The sequence below is a fragment of the Molothrus aeneus genome, chromosome 1 (assembly GCF_037042795.1).
Source record: "Molothrus aeneus isolate 106 chromosome 1, BPBGC_Maene_1.0, whole genome shotgun sequence".
Lineage (NCBI taxonomy): Eukaryota > Metazoa > Chordata > Aves > Passeriformes > Icteridae > Molothrus > Molothrus aeneus.
In genome coordinates, this window is record NC_089646.1 from 21,570,959 (window position 1) to 21,592,900 (window position 21,942).

Consider the following 21,942-nt stretch of genomic DNA (forward strand, 5'->3'; position numbering starts at 1 on the left):
ATACTCCCTAGTCTTTTATAGTCTCCATTTCTGTTTTCCAGCATTTCCAGGAGCTAATCAAGGGTTGACACGAGTTGATAGCTGTGGTCACAACCCAAGCTTATTAACCCAAGCCAAGCATTAATCCACAGGAAGTACCCTCCTCTGATGTTCTTGTTGCTGATATAAGCTGAAAATGAAATAAGCCATGTATGAAAGGCTTTATTTTTCCATTACTGCTGTTTCCTTTATAGGAGGTTTCAACAGAGTTAATGCCTTTACTGTACCTTAGCCAATCCAGCTGAATGTCTAATGTCTACTTCTTCAATAATATAACATATTCTGCTCTATCCATTACAGATTATGTTTATAAATCATATAATCATATCCAGAATCCTGCTTGATATGAATTGCTTAGGATTGAAAATGTAAGGTTTTTTTCAGGCGTTTTTTCTGAATGCAGAGTCACAGAAACATGCTGAGATTTTGTGTGAGGAGGAATCTAGGGCTGAAGAATGTCTTGAGTCTGGAAATGGAAAATAATTAATGTGATAAGGAGAAGTTATTTTTCTGAATATCACCTCATAGATGATCAGCACCATGAATGTGTATAAAACTACTTATTTAGCAAGTCTAATTTTTCATTTCAAACACAATTGATAGAAATCGATAGATACTGATAGTTCCCTTTCATTTGATGCTGTGTTAAGCAGCTGATTTGACTATGCCTGTGTAGTTGTTTGAGACAGATTTTTTAATATTGCTCTTTCCTAGTATAGGCCCCAAGGAGAGGTTGAATTTTCTGATACTAACCATTCAGCTGCTCTCAATATTTTAAAAGAACAAAATTATGGCATAGCAAAATTAGTTCCAGAAGGCAATAAATGTGCTGGCTTTTTATCACCCTCCTATATTTGCAGAGAAAATTAGTTTTTTAAAAGGAGACTGAATGGACAAGGCAAATACCAGAACTACAACCCTGGAGCTCAGGAGAACACCCTTTACAGGGATCTGTTTGGAAGAAGTCCATGGGAGATTGTCCTGAAAAAAAAGAGCAGTCCAGAAGAACTACTGATTCTCCAGGATCATCATCCTTTAAGCTCAAGAACTGTCCATCTTGACAAGTGGTTTTGCCATCTTGATGCAGCTCAGACGTACAAAGATGGTGATAGATTAAAGGTTGGACTCAATCATCTTGGAGGTCTTTTCCAATCTTTATGATTCTATGAAGCATAAAAGAGGTGAAAGCAGAGTCAGTTGACCCTGTGCAGGGGTTGGATAAGGAATGTAGAGAGTGTCTGAGAATGCAGGGACAGAGATGGGAAAGCAGAAGCCCACCAGCACCTAAGCCTAGCAAGTGATTTGAAGGGCATCAAAGAGGCTTCTATAAGTATATCAGCAGCCAAAAGAAGACTAAGGAAAATATGGGACTTCTGCTGAATGGGACATAGAAAAGACTGAGTTACCCAAGGCCTCCCTCCATCATTTTTGCCTTTATGGAGAAAATCTGCATACAGTAAACCAAGGTCTCTGCAACCAGAGAGGAAACTTGCAGCTATCAACATTTCTCTTCAGTGGAAGGATATAAGGATAGGGGAACATTTAAACAAATTGGACGTACAAAAGTCTAAAGAACCTGATGGAATACAGATAGAAATCCTGAGGGAGGGGCAATGAGAATGTGAGACCTTTCTCAATTATCTTTGAAAGTTCATGGTGACTGGGGAGAGTTCCTGAAAACTGCAAGAAAGCATATGGTAACACCTGTCTTCAAGGAGGATTCAGAGAACTACAGGTCAGTCAGCATTATTTCAATCCTTGAGAAGAGAAGGTGATGGAGAAAAAAATGTGGAAGCCCTTTGCAAACATCTCAAGGACAGGAAGATGATTGGAAGCTGTCAGGATGGATTTACAAAAGGGATATCATGCTTACCAACCTGATAACCTGATAATTTGCAGATGGTAGTGAAGTGGAAGAAGTGGTTGATAGACCAGTTGTTTGTCCTGCCCTTCAGAGGAACCTCAGCAGCCTGGAGAAGTGAGTTGTCAGGAATTTCATAAAGGGTGACAAAGGGAAATGCAAAGTGCTGTACCATAAGAGGAATAATCCTATGTAGTGGTGCAACCAATCAGCTGGAAGGCAGTGTTCTAGCAAAGGATCTTGGAGTCCTGTGGGATGCAAAGTTGAACATGAGCCACTGTGTGTGCCCTTGCAGGAAAGAAAGTCAACAACCTCCTGGGCTGCATTAGGAAGAGCATTGCCAGCAGGCCAAGGGAATTGATTCTTCCTCTGTACTCAGCACTGATAAAACAGACTTGGAGTTCAGTCCTGGGCTCCCTGAGACGATTGTGGATATACTGAAACAAGCCCAGCTAAAAGCCACAATGATGATTAAGGGCTTGGAGCATTCGATATACCAGGAGAGGCTGAGAGATATGAGAATGTTCAGTTCTCTTCTCTCTTCTGGAGAAGAGAAAGCTCAGGAGGGATCTCATCAGCAGTTGTAAACACCTGATTGGTGGGAGTAAAGAATGCACTTCTCAAAATCAAGGAATAGGGAGGAAGCACAAATTGAAATACAGAAAATTCCATTTAAACATTAAAAAGCCCCTTTTTTACTTGGAAGGTAGTAAAAAACTGGAATAGGTTGCCTCTTGAGATTGTGGAGTTTCCTTTCTTGGAGATATTCAAATTCTAACTTGACATGGTCATGAGCATGCTGCTCTAGTTGATTCTACTGTGCCTGTGCTTGGAGGAAACAAATTCCAAATATGCTCTCCAACCACAGCAGTTCTGTGAAAACTTTGATTTGGGCCATGGTCATTCAAATACATCCACGCTGGCTCCCGGTCTTATATTATACTTATTTCAGGTCATTTTCACAAATAAACCTTTCTCCATCAGCAAAGGAAAGAAATCGTAGCCAGAATTATCGAGGGGTCTTTTTCCTCAGTCTTGGCTCAACAAAACAGCTGAAAGAGGAAAAGCAGTTCTTTGAGAGGGTTTATGTTTTTGATGCAACAGGAAACTACAGGGAAAAACTAAGGAAAAGATGTTGAACAATCACACAGGAACCAAATCTTGTCAATGGAGAAGAACTCCTAAATGTGTGAGGAATAGAAGGAATGAGAAGGTTTTGCAGAAGGAGATTCAGAAAGTGACAACGGTGTTCCAAATATGCTGGACTGAAAAAAATGGTGACAAAAGGAATTACTGCTTTACTTACAAGGCTCTGTCTTTCTGTAAATCATCAGCCAAATATTGTGATGAAATCTGGTCATCATATTTCATAAAGGATTAAGACAGGTAGCAAAAATAGGATGATGATGATGATGATAATAATAATATAGAAAAAGGATATAACAGTCATAACTCCTAGCCCTCTGAATTCCATTGACCATATTAGCACTTAACAATCTAATGCTTCTCAGAGAATATTGAAGCACTTTCAAAGAAGTTCTGTATCACTACCCCAGATTTACATGGGAAGGGATATACAAGATGCGTTGCCATGTAGTGTCACCCAGCAAATCAATTGCATATTTTGTCTGCACACCTTTGAGTTTGTTGAAATGCTTAGTAACAGCTATATAAATATTTTACTAGGTGGCCAGTTAAACAATGGCTGCTGTACATTCCTCTCACATTGATACAACTTAGTAAACAAGCAAAGTGAGTTGGATTCTTGAGCTCCACGGCAATAGGAAGTCAATCCAGTTCTAAGTGTAGCTTGGTCTCGGTGACTGCCTTGGCAGAGGGGTTGGACTAGCTGATCTCCAGAGGGCCCTTCCAACCCAAACTATTCTGTGATTCTGTGTAAATGAAGTTCAAAGATGGTTGTTCCTTCTATTGTTTGGTGGGAAGGCACAGCCATTTCTTTGATGCTATCAGGAAGCTCTACCAGCCTGGTCTCAACATAGGCCTGTAAATGTTCTCAATACACCAATGCTGGTTGTTGAGCTTATTCAGCAGAGTGAGGGTTTAAAACATAGACACCCCATAAACTTCACCCATGCTTTTAACTCACCAATTTCAGAGTGAAATATGAGAAACAACTGTATGTATCTTTCTGCATATCTAACCCTTCTTCCCCATTTTGAACATGTGGCCTTTGTATTGCAGCTTTATGCTGTATTTATCTCATGGACACATACAGGTCTCAATTCCTGCATTCTTCACCAAAAGAAACCATCTTTGACTTATGAAATCAGTGCTCTGGAGTTTTTTTGTCTGCTTATCTTTCATAATGCTTTTAAATATAAACATGGGGTTTAATAATTTCTTTTTTTTCTATCATTTCAGAGAAAAAATTATCTCTACAGTCTTTCTTCCAATGTTTCCTTTGAAGTTAAGAGCATGCCATATAAAGTGCAACCAGCAAAGCTCCCTGAGGGAAGCATAGCAGTAAGTAACTGAAAATTACATCTTTCTGTGAAGCACATGTATTTGGTCACTCTGATCACAGCTGTGAAAGTTCTTATAGATGAAAATATTGAGATTGGCCTTTCCTGTGTTTCTCGTGTAAATTCCTGAAGTAATACCTAAAGGAAATAACTTCATTGCTTTCTGTGGAAGTTGATGATACATGATTCTTATTATATTTTAAAATAATTTCTTGCTGAACTAATATGCAGAGTGCTTTATTGCAATCCGGATGGATTTTTCACCCAAAAGAAAACAGAACTGTGAAATCAAGTATCTAGTTATTTTGTTTGGGGTAAAAAAAATCTGGAGGAAATTTTTATGCAGAATCCAGAATCATGTTCCTGTCAGGTTTAGAGAGCTCACTCTTCTCCCAGTCAGCAGTTCTCTCACACAAGCTTGTGTATTGTCTGCAGCAACTTCTCTCTATCTGTTTTAAGCTTCTTTGATACTCTGATTTTCAGGAAGGTCTGTATGCCTTTCTAGGATTGCCACCTCACAGCACAACAACTGCAAACATACAAATTTACTTGGTAATCCTCACAGAGGTGATTAGATAGATAGATAGATAGATAGATAGATAGATAGATAGATAGATAGATAGATGATAGATGATAGCTGGATGATAGATGCTAAAGCATTTGCCTTATTTGCAGACCGAGATTTGTATGGCTCTGTAGTACTATATGAAAAATTAATTTTGGAGACATAAATTTGATTTGTTTTCTAGTGCCAAAGGACTGGGTTTGGGGAGCACTTTAAAGTAATTTTTTTCTTGTGGTTAAAATTCACATGGATTAACATGGTTAAAGTTCACTCTATTTTGTCATTGATATTTTGTCTATTTTGTCACTGATAAAGATAAGTAAAATATGAGGGCAAAATTTGATTCTAGTATAAGAGTAATCTGAAATTTTAAGGCTTAATGTTCTCATCTTTATAAATATTCATCAGTTACAGTCCTTCTTTTAAAAGGTGGGCTCAGTTCTAACTTTGCCAAGTTGAATTGTGGTGGAAATACATCATATCAGTCAGTTGAGATGCAGTAGTAGGGACAGAATACTGTCTTACTTAGAAAACAGAATAATACACTTTAGAGCTTACTTTGATTATATTTTAGAGGATACAGGCTTTAAAGTTTTGTTTTGTACATGCACGGATTGAATGGTTGATTGATACTTGCTCTGGGAAGACACAAGGTAAAATCTTGGTTCTGTGTGCATAGTGACTCTCATCTCCATCATCAGTAGAACCCTGATTTCACTAGAGAGGATTGGTGCTTAATGCACTATTCATCCAGAAAGGTTCAAAGGCACCAAGCTGACAGATATACTCGGGCTCTTTTTATTTTCTTGCAGCATGTGTTCCATACCAGAAACACATGTGCAGAGTTCTGTTGATAGTGGGGCCTTCATCTGGGCTGGAGTGCTTTACCCCAGGTGATAGCCTGCTGTTCTCAACAAGTGTCAGATGATCTACCAAATGATCAGATAAGCATTTCATTCTCTTACTCCAGCCAGTATAAAGCTTGTTATTTGCAGCAGATGATTTACAGCAAAATGCCTGTAATGGCAACTGTAAAATGTTGAAAAATGATAACACTTTTATGTCCTTTCATATCTGGACATGGCAGTGGATGCTTGCCAGCTCTACAGCTTGATGTGTTATATGCACCAGTTCTTTGATGTTCCACTTGCAAGAAGAAATATTTCCTTGAAGTTGGGCAAAGCTTAATATTTTTGCTCCTTCTGAAAATGATCACTAGTTGTGTTTTAAAAGCTTCCAAAGATTTATTTAAAGGTTTATGATTTTCCTTCAGACAATGAAAGGGTGGAAGTGGAAGAAAAATATTTTAAAAATCAATTTTCAAAAGTATATATGTAATAATCAGCTAGCACTTCAAAGTTTATATAAAGATAATATATTTTAAAGAATAGATCATATGTCCTTCATTTAATTCATATAGGGCTGGATTCCAATTAGGCAGGCTGATATTTACTTTAAGTTTTAATGGCATGAGTAATCCCATACACATCAATAACCTTCAGAGCCACATAGTCCTATTTGTAGCTCTAAGAACTTTATCATCATGGAATATAGGTCTTGGACACATAGATCTTTAAGACAGGGTCGTGATACAAAGGTATGTGAAACATTAGGTAAATGTAAGAAAATCTGGATCTTTTATAGTAAAACATTAGAATGAAAATGCATCAAACAGAAAATTAGCATGGAGTTTAAACCAGAATCCACTGACATCTATAATAGTATTTCCATTTATTTTGATAGTCTTAGAATTGCAACCATATATTATACAACTTGTTGAATTTCCTTGCTAACAGTTATTTCATTCAAGAGAAAATTTTCATTTTTTTGCTACAAGTATTATTAGTATGGTAAATAATACTGTCTTACTTGGTGAATTTCATGTGCAACATGAAAGTACTTTTTATTGCAAAAAGTACAACGTTAGAATAAGCCAAAATTTGCTTTATTTTAATTTATGATTCTTAAGCCAGTTTGAGAGTTTAATAAAATATGGTTGCTTTTCTTAAACGTTTGATAGGATTTTCACTGTGGATGCCTTTAGTCTAAACTGTCTGACCAGTGTCCTCCAGTGAGTAACATTGGTTTCAGACTAAGGCCTATAACTTTTTTTAGTTATTACATGTTGATAACACTTTAAACAAGCTTATATTCCTCATGAAATATATTTGCATAAACATTTGTAATGTGTAATTATAAATGTGACTTTGAGCTTGAGGGAGCTTTTACATTCTATTTTGAGCATTTTTTGAGAACATATAAGAAGATCCTGCTGTAATGGTTGGATGGGGACATGGAGGAGTACAAAAGAATTCCTGTTTCTCAGCCTCTATAAAGAAAATTTCTGAAGACTAAAGGAAGGTCATCATGGGCAGCAAAAGCAGTAGTACTAGAACAATAATTAATTCAGTTGCTCTTTCTTAAAGTAGCAGAATTAATTATGGAGAAGTTTTTTTTTGGTTTTTTTTTTTTAATGTGTCTTTTAAAGAACCAGGGAGAAAAAAAATAACTTTGTGAGAATCCCACTGGCATGCACTGAATTTTGACCACAGGTGCTGGAAGTTTGCACCAGTCAAACCTAACTCCCATCTTTACATAAGGGAGTGTCAGTGAAGCAGCAGATTATTTCATGTGCTTCTCTCTGCTTTGTGCTCCCTTCCAGAGGAATCAAATACTATTTTGAAGACACACTAACACCAAAATCAGAAGCAAAATCCAAACTGGATGAAATACAGTGGAAAAAGCCCTAATAATTATTTTATATACTTACAGTGAGCTTAACTATGACATATTTTTTAAAGGGCACATTTTTAAAAGCCTCCCCAGAAGAACACTTTCATAAGCAACAAATGACTTTCATGGAACTGCAAAAGGGATTATGAACTTAAGACTGTCTGACAGCATCTGTGCTAAGACCAGTGTGGATTTTATTTCCAATAGCAAACAAAGGCTCTGTCCATAACTCTTGGGTTGACTTCACCCTCATCTCAGTGCCTGAGGCAGATGGCATTCTCTGGCACCCTTTGGATAACAAAGGTGTGAGATGTTCAGCAGTGTCAGAAGTCAGATGGCTCCTCTCAAGTCTGTGAGATGTGCTCTTCACCCACTTGACAGAGAAGCATTGTTTTCAGTGTTCAGCATAAAGTCTTGTCCTGAACAGAGAGGAAAGCTAACACACATCTAAAGTGCAGTGTCAACGTTCAACACTTCTGTAAAAAATCCACTTCATATTGGCCACCTTAGATGGAAACATTCCCTGGCTCTGATCCTGCAGTACTAAACCTACCACATGGAGAAGAACAGAAATCCAAGCTGAAAACACAAACTTGTTTTAAATCAAAATCACATGTAAAACTGTTGGTGGACAGCATGGGGTGAAGAAGCGACAGTCCTCTATAAAAATGGTGAAACAAGGCAGACAAAACTGAAGGAATGTTTTGTTTGTGTCTTCCCCTCCAGTTTCTGCCTCAACTCTGTGGGTGTTCAGGACGTGCAGTGTCAAACTGTTCACAAGAATTGCATTTGTACCCTTGCAAGGCTTTTTGTAGAGTATAAAGGGGGCAGCCCAGGGCATTTTATCCTACTGGTAATGCACACAGGCAGGAGTGAGACTGATGCCTACATATTGAGGTTTATTTCTCTGCTCAGGAAATAAATCTCAATTACTTAGCACAACCATCCCCTTGCTTTTAAAAGCTAAGACAAAGAAAAATCATGGGAAATGGGTGTGGGTTCGACAGGATGGTTTAAAGATTTTAGCAGGCAAATATTTCATTAGCATTGGCTGCACTCAGGGTAAAATAGAAGAGAAATGTGCCGGCTTTGCAGCAGTGTCTGCTTGATACAGGCTAGACCTAATTTCTGCTGTCTGTTTTGCTCATTGCTGATAATCTAAGGATTATGAACATGATGCCCTGCTCTTTTATAAGATTACAGTTCCTTGTTTATGTTTCAACATTTGTCAAGCTCCAGCTGAGCTACTGAAATTAAACCACAAGTTGCACTTGATGGTCTGTAAAGGCAGAATGACAGGAGGAAGGGAGAAATGATTCTGAACACAGGCAGCACAAGCAAGGCTGAGTGCTGCTACACCAGTCATAATTGTTTAGTATCCTCAGGAAGATCCACATGTCCTTGTCTGGATCCATGCTGATAGGTGCTCTGTAGATATCAGAATAAGAGCTAGCTTGTGTTACTGTTTTCATAGCCTAAGAGGAAAGAAAGCACACAAACACAGGAACTATGTAGAAGTGGCACATAAAAGAAGGTATGGAAAGGCAACATGTGTACTTGTAGTTGCATACACTACTGTCAGCTTTATCCAAAACCTAATGAAATCTACCATCCTTAATAAAATAATCTGTTTCCACTGATTTCAGGAGGATCTCAAACATGCTTTGAAGTCTGGATTGACCCTACCTAATTTTGAACAGTGAATTGGCACACATTAAAAGTCTAGTTGTTGCTCTGCTCCTGTGCAATCATATGCTGCCCTATGAACTATTCAGACCTAAACACCACACAGCAGCTTACTTCACCCCCATCTCAGCACCTGTGGTGCTTTAGTAGTTACCTTAGATTGGGTTAAACTGGACTTGGTGCCCAAGGAACCAGATGTGGTTCAGTCAAATACTATCTGAAGAAATCTGTAAACCAAAATTCCTTCCTACTCCAAGAAGAATTTGCCCACTCAGATAATTTCCATGTTCAGGATTGTAAAATTTCAGTTGACTGTTGTCATGCTTTAGGAGTGGTACTGCCCAGTTTAGTTCTCCCACTGTGACTCTCTAAACCATGCACTGCTTGCTTGCTTCCCTACTTTCCCATCCCTCTCAACCTGCAACAGGATGGAAATAAGAATTGAAGGTACAAAATGTAAAGATCCCGAGTTGAGATAAGAGCAATTTACAGGAAGCAGCAATGAGATAAGAAAATTAACAGTAACAGTGACAGTACTAATGACAGAGAGTACAAGAAAGGAAAGATTGACAGGGGAGCTCCCTCACAACAGCTCCCTCTGCCAGTCTTACTCAACTGGGAGGAACTTCACAAGAGACTCCCTTCCCCTGCCTCAGGTAATAATGTGAGCTGTTACAGAGTAACCTCCAGGTCCTGGTCATGCCCCCTCCAAGCTACTCCAAAAATTAACCCTTTCCTGGCCAGACCCAGGATGACTGTCCATCTATCAAGCTGTCCATACCTAGCCAGCAGCTTCTCAGAATCTTCTTGTGCTGTTTTACTGATGTTCTACAATCCACTCTAAACCAGCAATGTTGGCTCCCATTTCTTCTTGTATTTATCTCAGTCACATTATGCCACCTAAGAATTTGCCTGAAGCTATCAGAAATGGCAGAAATGTAGCAGAAATGGCAAAATAAAGTCTTAGCATGTAAATGGGTCTTCCCTGTGGTTTGGTCTTGCAGTAAAATGGAGTCAGTAATTTCATTAAACTTGACACAACAGAAAGCACTGCTTGGCTTTTACTTTTTCTGCTGTTCTACAAATATCTTTTAAGATGGTTTTGGTAAGTAGTCTTTGACATTAGTGCTCCAGATCCACAGCAACATACTCAGGCAAGTGATAGTGTGACAAATAGAAACTGTAGTGAAGCTCAAATCTTAGGTGATTAAGATATGTAATCTGTTGACAGTGCAATGTTGACAGAGTCAGGTCCTTTCCAAACAATAATTAAAATATGAAACGTCATGTGTGTAGTACCTCAGAGTTTGCCAACAGAGGAAGTGGACATTGTGAATGAGTTGGGGTTATTTGAATCAGTTCATTTTTGCTGTCTTGGGGCCCATAAATTTTCATCAGCACTTCCCAACTCTTGTGCTGTATGTGATCAGGCTTGCTTCAGGGCAGCATTCATGATTTTCTAGCTGCAGAATGGAGATGCTTCTTCCTTGGACAGCTGAGCCCATTGTTTTCTACAGGCTTCAAGCAGCCCCTTGTAACTGCATCCTTTCTGTTTTCCCTGGTCAGTTAACCTTTTACTTGAATTCATCTTTTTCCTTATTTGGCTTTTCTTGGGAAGAATCTCTGCAGACAGTTCAGAATGACCCTTCTCTAATTTTCTCTGCCCTCACATTTTAATGCCACTCTGAGACACAAGCAGAGCCATTCAAGAACATTTTATCCTTACTAAATGAGCTCTGCTCTAGCTGAATCTTATGATGCAGAGAGCCTATGAAATTTTGCAGTGGTTAAAAAGCAACCCAAAGAAGAGGCTGGCAAAGGAATGGTATTCCTGCAAAGGCATGGTTGATCACTGGATGAGACCATCAGGATATCTGTTGGGACATAAGGGGGACATTTCATCGGTTGTTTTATTAATAATGTTTTCCTTAAAGTAATTCTTTCCTGCTTTAATTTGCTCTCATATTTATTCCTTTTAGATGCTATCTTTTTGAAATATTGTAGACTTATGACTATTTAAAGCTGCTCTAAAGATGCATATTATCTGTGTTTGTTAGATAATGATGGTATGGCCAGCACTGCAGGTATTTCATCTTCAGAGCCAATGTTAAAGTGCAAATGCCAGGACTGGGCGGTGTCTTGGAATTTTCTGTGTAACTCTCAGTATAAGCTTTGGTAGAAAGCAAACTACATAGAAAGTTTATCCCTACATTTTGTTTCCTGGTGAGTCATACTATAAAAAATACTTGCATCAGTAGAGCTCACCAGACTGCCATCTCTGTAAGTGCTGTGTCAGAGTAGGGAGCAGTTGGCTGCACAGATGAAGTGAAAATGACTGTTCAGAAGTGTCTTCTAGTTAAGCCTAACAGTAGCAGGAAGACAGATCTACTGGTGCTTTCAGAAGGAAAAGTCTATAAAAGAAGGCTGATCACAAGAAAAAGTGAGAGAAGAAAGGACTGGATGTTACAGAAAGGATTAAATGATTAAATTAGCAATCTTCAAGGAGAGAAATGAGAGGCACCGGAATGGAAACAGTTTTGAGCTGAACTACAGAGTTGTGCCCATTCTTAAAAGTTAGGCTGCTGTTCCTTCAATGAACAAGTAAGAAATTAGTATTTTGTTAAATTACTAGTGCATCAATCACTAAGGTAATAGAGGAAGAAAAAACATAGAAAGAAAATTTACAATGAGTGCAGCTTAGGGACTGGACCATAGCCAAGAAATTTATTAAAAAGAGTAGATTTCCTAGATGTATCTTGAGTACAGAAGAGGAATTTCATTTAAGGGTTTGTGTCTTCAGTTTCTTTGCAAACTGATTTCATCATGTCATAAAGCAAATAACTTCCATCTGTCACATACTTGTCCTAAGGGAGACTAGGAGTAGATGAGAGAGGTCTAAGAGAAAACCCCAGAGAGAAATCACTTCCTAGGCTGACAACAAAGAGGAAAGTTTGAGAAAACAAACTAAGACTGAAGGGATATAATTATGTTGAAAGAGCTTAGGAAAGCCCAAACTCCTTCCTTCCCACTTGGGAGTAGCAGGGACTGAGCAAATATTTAGTGAGACTGAGGAGCCTTCCAAGCAGAGCCTGAGAGCATATAATGCATTTTGTACAAGGTATGGAAAGGGGAGTATGGAGGAGAGTGTGGATGTCCTCAGAAGGAGAAATACAAAAGGGTTATTACTCTTTGTCCACATGAAATTCTAAAGAGAGAAGTTTGCCAAGTCAGTTAAAACCTTTGATAACTGATGTTAACCTCTGGTGCTTTGTAGGGCCTCAGACAATGAGAGAGCACGTTTCAGGCTTGCTTCCCATTTAGGTAATGGTCTGTATGTTTGGCTTCTTTTGAAGAAGATAGCATCAGAGTGTGTGTTAGGCTTTATCACAAGGACAATACACTCTGCTTGAGTTTCATTTTTGGACTGCTTAGCTGAAGTGCAAATCATAGGAAAAAATGTATACTGCCATGTCAGCAAAAATTAAAATAAGAAAATCGTTGCTGGTATCTACTGTGGTTTGAATTAAGAGTCTGGGCTAAAGTCAACCATTGTTTATGAGTAATTCAGTGCATTTCAGTGTACTGGCCTAAACTGTACCAGCATGTGCACAGAACTTTGCTCCTTGAATATTTGTGAAGCATCTGCACAGAAGGGAATTTTTTTGCCAATCTGTATTATGGGAAAACTCTTTCTATGTCTGATATGACAAGACTTTTATATATGTGTGAATTCCATTTCTAGTAATTATCATGAACAAGTGGAAAGGAAATTACAATAAATCAAGACAACATGGGAAAATTTCAGTCAATGTGTATTTCTAATCTGCAAAATGCTCTTGAAATAAATGCTTCTAACCTCTGTATTCTACTGTTGAACTTGCTTTACTTGCTTCATTTTTGTTCATTAAATGTATTCCTTTCATTGCAGATCAGAACATCTGTCATTTGGTCCACCCCAAATGTGTCCTTTGAGATCCCTTTATGGGTTATAATACTAGCCATACTTCTTGGACTACTAGTACTAGCTCTGCTGACCCTAGCTTTATGGAAGGTATGTTCCATTATTCCTGTTACTGCTACCTCTAAAAAAACACCAAAAATACTGAAAAATTCTAACAGATAAAAAGAGAGACTAGAATTTTGTGATCTTTAACAGTTTGGAGCAAAAGCAACAGTACACATGTCTTTTTTGTTTTGGCATTTCTGACATGCTAGTGTCATTGACCTTGATGCAGGAAACTTGTTTTCAAAGTCCTCCTTTATCATTGAAACCTGGTTATAAATGGGCATAGAGAGTTTGGCTCCATTTCCCAAGACCTCTGATCCTCTATTTCAGGATGTTTAGGTTCAAAAAGATGTTACTCTAACTTTGTTTTCTCTGAATAATTCAGGAATTTCCAGTCTTTGTCAGCATGGAACAACACTCGCACTTCTGAGAATTAATTTTTAGAAGATTTCCTTTTATATTAATATATGATGTATTTTGGGTTTTTTTGTATTGGTTGTTACATTCCTTTCGCAAGTTTTAAGACAAATTACTGGAAACTGCTATATTACGAGGAGCCAGTGTAGCTTTTGTTCATCCTCTCAGTTCACATTAAAAATAAGATTGAAATAATTCCTTACATTAGGATATGGTTCATCTGTCTTCAGCTGCCTAAAGGTTATGGTTAGATGTACAGTCTATGCTAACTTCCCAACTCCACCTAGTCAAGTAGCAGCAGCAAAAAGTTATGTCTAAACATGCAAGGAGGAAAGAAATTACCTTTTGGTGGCACTTTAACCACTTTTGAACTTTCAGCCTTTCAACTAAAAGAGTGAATGTTAGGCAGTTTAAGTAAGGTGGGAAGCATCTCATCTTTAGTGATTTTTAGACTAGGTCACAACACTGTCCTGTGGACATTTCCCAACATATATTGCACTTCTCTTTTGATTATTGCTTGTCAGTCTAAACCTCTTTTCTGAATGAGTGCATTGCTGAACTGAGAGGAGCAGATTTCTCATTAGCATCAGTCCATAGCAGCATCAGGCCAACTTTACATCTCCTGCAAAGACATCTTTCATATAATTTGGATTTTTAAAGCTGTGCTTTGGAACTCAATGCCTTGCATCTAAAACTTTCATAGGGAATGATTTGGATAGAAATAAAATGTCTTCACAGTATCTCAGCCTGCCATACATTGTGCCCAGCATTTCAGGTTGAACAATCAAACTGCAACTGAGTCTTCCTGTGGTTGTCTTACCATGACATTTTTGTTTCTGTTGATTTATTCTGCAGTGTGGCTTCTTTGACAGAGCTAGACCTCCTCAAGATGATATGGCTGACAGGCAACAGCTGACAAATAACAAGACTACTGATGCATAAAGGAAGAGAGTGACAGTTCAAGTCAGAATCCTGCCTGAGAGACTAGAAACATGACGAGGATTAAATGAAAGATTCCTTCCAACCAGTCTTCTTTGTACCTGCAAGTGACATGGTGTCAATCTGATCTATGCAATGTTCTGAGAACATGCCACATGATGGCCATCCTTGCCAAAGAAAGTAACTTATCACTGCCTTATAAACATATTTTCCACTGAACAGAATGTTTATCCCATATTCCAGTCAGTCTACGTTTCAGCAGATGCTTCTGAGCACGTGTGGTATGCTGAGATGCTTCCAGAACAAGCCCAGATCTCTCAAGGAGAGAATGCCTTCATTGCTAGAAGATGAAGCAGGACAAACCTTCTGAATGCTACTGTATCATGCAGAGTATCTTTGAAACCTCCCTAAGAACTTCTATGAAATTATGGCTCAGGGAGACAGGCAATATATCAGTACTGTGAAAGTACTTCTGAAACACAAAGGTAATCTATAAATACCTTTATAGATGGGGCACAATTATTTATTTTTCCACCTTTTTGTAATAAGTATCAGATATAATCATCAACATAGATTTTGAGAGAAGGAAAAAATAATAGAAATCATGTACTTACTTTGCATGTAAATAGAGGAGTAAATGCATTGTACACCCAGAACACAACCTCCTTGGCTACGAGGTGTTTTGCAAAGCAGAAGATTTATGGAACACTTTGCAAGATGAGACATAGGATAAGCAAGTACATGTTGTATCTCTTTCAGCCCAGAGCTGGCAGTATCACACCCAGATAACGAAATCCATGCACAGTATAGAGCAGGGATGAGTTACCCTGTCCTTGCTTTGCTGATGGCTGGCAGCTGTACACTGACACAGGATACAGACATTTCTGAAACACTGCTTTAAATTATCACAGCCACACTGGTGATATTGAAAAGGCTTGGGGGGGTTTGGGGCTGGGGCAAAATTTCTTGGTCTTTGCCCTGTTACTTTGTTGAAATCCCCTCTTAAAATAGAACAGTTACTGCCATAATTTTTCACTTAAAGAAATCTTTTCCTTTTTCATTTTTCAATCTACAAGCTGGCAGCATCTTAAAGCAACGCTTTTAGCAAATTTTAGGGCTTGATAAAATTTTTTTTAAAGTCTCACAGGAAAGGGTGACGGGATTTGTATTTATGCAGAAAAATAGGATGCCAGCCAGCCAAGCATGAACAAAAAGAAAGGAGATTTTGAGGTAAAGAGTAAAAATACACACTTAATTTGGTTTGGGTTTTTTTTCTGGGTTTAGGATTCCAAAGAAGGGATGTTTCTATCCTTTCCCTTCTATCAGCTAATGTCTTTCTCTCAGCAGGGGCTCTAAGCCCCGATCTGTGCAAATTTTTATGTGAAAGCTTGAGTCTTTCAGTGCTGCCTGTGAGTGTGAAATTAGCAATATTGTATAAACTTCATTTTGTGAAACATACACACCACTTGCCTTCTCCTTTTCTTTCCAATCCATCTCAGCTTCTCAACTGGTAAATGGCCTCATCCATTCCTCCACATTTTGGCTCCTTTTAAACAACTGGCCTTCTGCTTCCTAATACTTCAAGATAGAAGTAGTTATGAGACATTGTCACTTCTGCCAGTCTGACACGAGATTTTACAGTTTTATAATTTCTTGTATGCAGACTAACCTGGGAAATCCAAGCAGGAGCTGTGTTACATCTTCATATCAAAGGCAAATTTGCAAGACCTTTATGGAGTCTTTAGCTTATCAGATGCAGTGTGCCCACAAGACTTACAGGGAAAAGGAGACACGTGCCTCTGAACATGGAGGTGAAGCACCTCTGTGCTTCACACAATCAAGCACCTCTGTTTCCTAGGGATGGGGAGGCCTGACAACTTCCCAGTCCCCCAGAAAACCATGAACAGACTCCTTCCCCCAGATGGTTTTGAACTGATCCCTTGTAGATTAGAGACATCACCTGATAAATTCCATCACAAAGCAAGCCTGTCCTGTATTTGCACACCTCTGTATCCCATGCATTCCAGGCAAAATCATCCTTCCATGAAGAAAAAAAAGTGAGCTTCCAGCTTTTGTAAATATTTAATTGTTGTGTGTAGCAGCTTCAGAAATAATATCAGCAGCTCATTGTAATCACGTCATCTGCACAACTCTGACAAAATAGCACCATAAGGAGATACTGAACATAGGACTTCTGTATGTGCAATACTTTATATTACTTATATACCTGAAGCATGTTTACACTGGCATTTTTGGTTGTTTTTTAAACTTTTGAATATACTGATAAAGATTACAATAAAGGAAAAAGGAATGGGGGGAAAAAAGGAAAACAAACACTGTGCTGTTCAGTATTTCTTGCAATGTGTTTTCAATCCTACATTGCTCTGAGGATGGGGCTAGGTGACCTAATAAGTTCTTTGCAGTTGTAACTTCTACAATTCACTTTTGAGAAATTACTCTCCATTTTAATGATGGGCAAAACATGTTCAGATACTAAATTTAAACAAAAAAAGAACTTCAGTAACTGTTGGGCCTGGCTGGAATCCATTGGCTGCAGCTGTGTAATGTCACTGGAAACCAAATTAGAGGCACATGATCTGACAAACAGTTACTTTGAGCAATACTTTGTTTTATATTTCTACATCCTTGTAGATTAAACTTCCCCCCTGGAAATGTCTGGAGTTGTGTGTTGTCAAGGACTGTAGTCTATTCCCAGCATTTGTGGATAGTTTTGGCTGCAAATTGCAAACAGCTTTGTGAAGATTTCTGGGTTTCAATGCTTGCCAAGAGTGTTTATTCCCTGGGGAGATTGCATCCTGGATGTGGACACTTAGCAGGCAGTTGACATAATCTTTCCCCCCAGTATATTAGTACTGTGCTACATGATAACCTCTGCCACATCCCTACACAACTGACCTTTTGTTGCAGTGATGTCAGCTTTGTAATGAGTTACTAAATCCAGCTTTCTGTAAATGTAATTCAGCCTTATTCTTCCCAATGTTTGTGGTGAGCTGCTAATTGCAGAGAACATGGGAGGAGTCCAGAGAGCAGGAAAAACAGAAGATTACTTAAAAAAATTAGTCTATTAAAACTCTTTATTGCTATGACCACCACAGCAGTCTAGTAAACAGAGAGACATTCATCTTTTATTTCACATGCTTCTTGCTGAATTTGAGAAAGGCTGTGCAGTTATTTTATCCATACAGCAGACTGTATCATATTTTCTGTTTCATGAAAATTTCAGAATTTGCATACCAGGGATCAGTATATTTGAATATATTTTCCCTTACAGATTTAATCTTTAAAGATATTTAGCAAATACAATTTTAATTTTACCACAGGTTAATTTGTTTCTTGCCACCATTCTGTAACTCATTTTGAGTTTTTCTCTTTCTCACAGCTTTTACAGGTTTCCCACATTAGACAGCTCTTGAAAACAACACTGATTTTCTCTATGTTTTAGCTGTGAACTTTCCCTCCATTAGCATGAAGGATCTTCTGGTAGGCATAGTTTTCATTAACTAAAAAGCCTTTTGGGAACCAACAAAACACCTAGAAATGTACAGGGGAAAGAAAGCCCCAGCCAGCCATGGCCTATGGTACTCCACTGCAGCAAGCCTTTTTTTAATGAAATACCATCTGACACACTGCCTTTAGGAACTGTTTATGAGTGAGTGTTTTATTTATGATTGTTGGCAAAGATCCATATTAAAATGTAGCGTAATGGCAGTGCCTCTTAACAATAAAAAGTCTTGAATTCAACTCGTGCAGGCACCATGATGTGACACAGCAGGAATGCTTTTAATATTGAAGGACTGTTCTTGTTTTGCCTGTGTGTTGTATTGGAGAGGCACTTAGCTATTCAAGATGCTATCCTACTGTACACAGTGACTTTTAGAAAAGAATGGAAGTAATTGTTCAAGTTGCTTTTCACATGGTTTCATTTGTTTTCAACATGTTATTCTACTTCACCAATGCACTACATTTCATTTGGTTGTATATTGTTCTTTGTTTCAGCGAGGGTTTGTAAAGGAGACTTCAGGAACTCTTTCCAAAACTGGACTGTATCAGACAGTATTACTTTTCCAGAAGCCACTCAGGATAACAGCAGCAGAGCAGAATTCAGGATGCTGTGTGAAATGGTCAGTGCATTACAGGGGCTAGCTTGCTTTTCAGGAGTTCACCCAAGTTAAGGTTTAGAACTGTACTAACAAAACATCAATCTTAGATTCTCCATTTCTCCTGTCAAGGAGGGCCAGGGTGTGCCCTGTTTGTCATTGCTGCAAAAGCCAAACACCAAGCAATTCTCACAGCATAGCTGGTGTGAGAAGGGCATGTTTTAAACTTGCACCAGAAAATGTATAGAACCAAACCAAGTGTATGGCAAGAGCACAAACACCATCTCTCTTGTGATATTCTCCTGGTCATGAAGGTTAACATTTTCCCTGCTAAAGCACTCTGCCCATTTATCACAGACCTGCAGCACCAGAAAATAATCTCTGAAGCTGCAAAAAGTTTCAAAAAGTTTACATAGATTTCATATTCTTTGTAGAAATTTTACATTATGAATTTATATGATAGTTCGTGGCTCTTCAGATAGCCTTAATGATTTTTTTGTGGGTCTTTAATATTTTAATAGCATTTGAGAAAAGATAGGTCACCATATTATGACCTGATAAAGAAAATAGATTTAAACTAACAGTGAAGTCTCACAGGAGACCCAGGCTTATATCTGGGTTAATTTTTTTCCATTTTAGGCTTGGAAGAGGCATCAGGAGATAGTTTGGGTAGAGAGCATTCTTGCTTTGTTGTAACAAATACTCCCATGCCAACTGATGTGAAAACCAAAACATTTTGTTTTAAAGAACCAGGTCTATCATGCTCTCCTCTATGCCCTGTATATGAGAACAGGCACAACATGGGTAACTGACACTGTTAAATTAGGGGTAGGAGACATTCACAATTTGACTCAGTACACCAAGAAGAAACTTTCTTGTGGAGAAGGACCAAGACTAAATTTTCTCATGGCCTAAAATTAGGAAAGATTTGTTTTTCTTGAGAAGAACAGGACCCTATGGAAGCCCTGCCCTTCGAGCACCATGGGTACAAGAATAAACACAAGGTAGCTGCACACAAGGGACTTGCTATCAAGCAGTTAAGGAGGCTGCAGGATACTACATTAAACAACTTAGAGAGGAGGAGGAGGCTCCAGAGGAGAAATCAAACCTTTAAACACATAGATGTTATCACAGATCAGAAGCAACACAAAGGATGATTAGTAAAATGGATGGATTGGAAATAAGGTTCAGCTACAGGAGATGAGAAGTTGCAACCCCAGAATATAATGAGAATAATAATCTACTACAGTGATTTGATTTTTTTTTTTCCACTATGGCAAACTGATTCATTGCTCATGCAAAGTTTGAGGAAGACTATTTCCCTTGTAATTAGATAAGGAAAGGAAAAATATCTGCAGCTGTGAAAGGCTTCTTGCAGTAACTGTGAATCTCTCCCATTCCTGAATGAAGGGCTGTATTCATTGACTTTGAGAGAAGGAAGGAGGTGATAAAGACATGACACTTGAAGTTTTTCCAGCTTTTGGCTTCACTGCAGTTTCAGAGTGACTTCAGTATTTGCTGAGGCACTGTGACACATTTCACTGTAGTGGTACAGACTGTGCTATCCAAAGGTAATAGAAAGGCTTTTCTTTCAAACCAGTAAAAACTAAATCTTTTGTTGAAATTTTCTGTCTGTGCCTGGCTTACCCAGGAAACCTAAGGAGTGAAGTGGTGTTTAAGTGGGATGGTTTTATTTATCAAGTGTTGCTACATGCACTAAGAAGCTTCTCTATACATGTAAAAAGCTTTGATCTTTAAATCCAGTTTCAAGTAGTTAAACTGAAGCAATTCTTTGCAAACAGATGAAGGAGGCACAACTAAGTCAGCAATAGAATTGAAAAATTAATCGATGTAGTGAAGATGACACCCATTTAATTTTGGCTGTTATGAATACTTGATATTTTCAAGGTATACTAGTTCTTTAAGTCTACATTTAATATATTATTGTTCTAATGAAGCACTTAGACAATATTAAGAGTGACATTTGTGTTTAGTGTAAGATACTCACTAACAGATCAGACAAACAAAGCAGTTACTCTCCCAAGAGGAGAAAATGCTAATACCATAACAGTTTTCAGTCCTTTTGACATATTTTCTTTGCCTCAAAGATTTCTGAAGCATGTTGCTCTGCTCTATTGAGTGCTGCTTCATTAATATTATTTGCTTCATTGGCCCCTCCATCAACTGGTTTGGATGGTGGAGAATCAATGCCATCTCCTCTGCATCTGCTTCTTGTTTAAAATGCTGAGGATATCTCCTGTCTCATGAACACATCTGCAGCTTTTCAGTAATTCCCATGTGATTGATGAGAATATATTCTACTTGATTTGGGGGGAAAGGGGTATTTAGTCTCCACCCCACTTTTCTAATGCCCATATATACACAAAAAGTCAGTCCTGCAGTATCTATTACAGATTATTTCACTAAGCAACCAGCCAAGTCTTTGTTCTGTAATTTAGCAGAACAAAGAAACCCTGAACTTGGCCCCCCAGCCATTTTAAGCAAACATCTGTGTGAAACCATTGACTCACTGCAATGTCTTTAAGAGGAAATCTCATAAAACATATTGTGGACTCCTCACTGTCATCACTACAGTTGTTATGTTGTGTCAAGTGTATACTGATCTTATGTAGATCATGGTTAGGGGATTTTATTATCTAAAAATGCTTTCTCCGGAGAGTGGGAATGAACTGCAAGAAAAAATGCAGATTGTCTTTTGCAAGTACACTCAGAACTGGTGAACTTTTAACTACCAGCCCCTCCTGAGCAGGTCTGCAGGAGAAGGGGAAGTGGCAGCATGGGGAGTGAGCACCACCAAGGAGGAGCAGAGCCTGGAAAGATGTGGATTGTCTCCAGCATACAGCATTGTCCAGACCTGGTGTGGAGAGGTGCTTTTGCAGCTGCCATAGGACTGAGAGGCTCTGTGCTTGGTGTCCCTTTTTCCTGAAGAACTCTCTTCCTTTGTCTGTGCCCCTTTGCTCCCTCCCCTCGCTCCCTTGCCTACCCCCAGCCCCCTCACAGCTCCTCCTTGTGCTTCCAGCCTTAATTACCCTCAGCCTCCCCACACATGGTGGCAGCAGCTCCCAGCTCTATCT

The 21,942-nt window shown here is 38.6% G+C and overlaps 1 protein-coding gene across 1 annotated transcript in view; it reads left to right on the forward strand.

Annotated features, from left to right (window-relative positions):
* The window catches only part of ITGA8 (integrin subunit alpha 8), a 111,729-nt gene extending 94,666 nt beyond the window's left edge, over positions 1–17,063 (forward strand). The window contains exons 28-30 of the mRNA XM_066562668.1: positions 4,283–4,384; positions 13,296–13,418; positions 14,646–17,063. Of these exons, the coding sequence (XP_066418765.1) occupies positions 4,283–4,384; positions 13,296–13,418; positions 14,646–14,732 (312 nt within the window). The 3' untranslated portion in view covers positions 14,733–17,063. The remainder of the gene's footprint in view (positions 1–4,282; positions 4,385–13,295; positions 13,419–14,645) is intronic.
* The last annotated feature ends 4,879 nt before the right edge of the window (positions 17,064–21,942 follow it).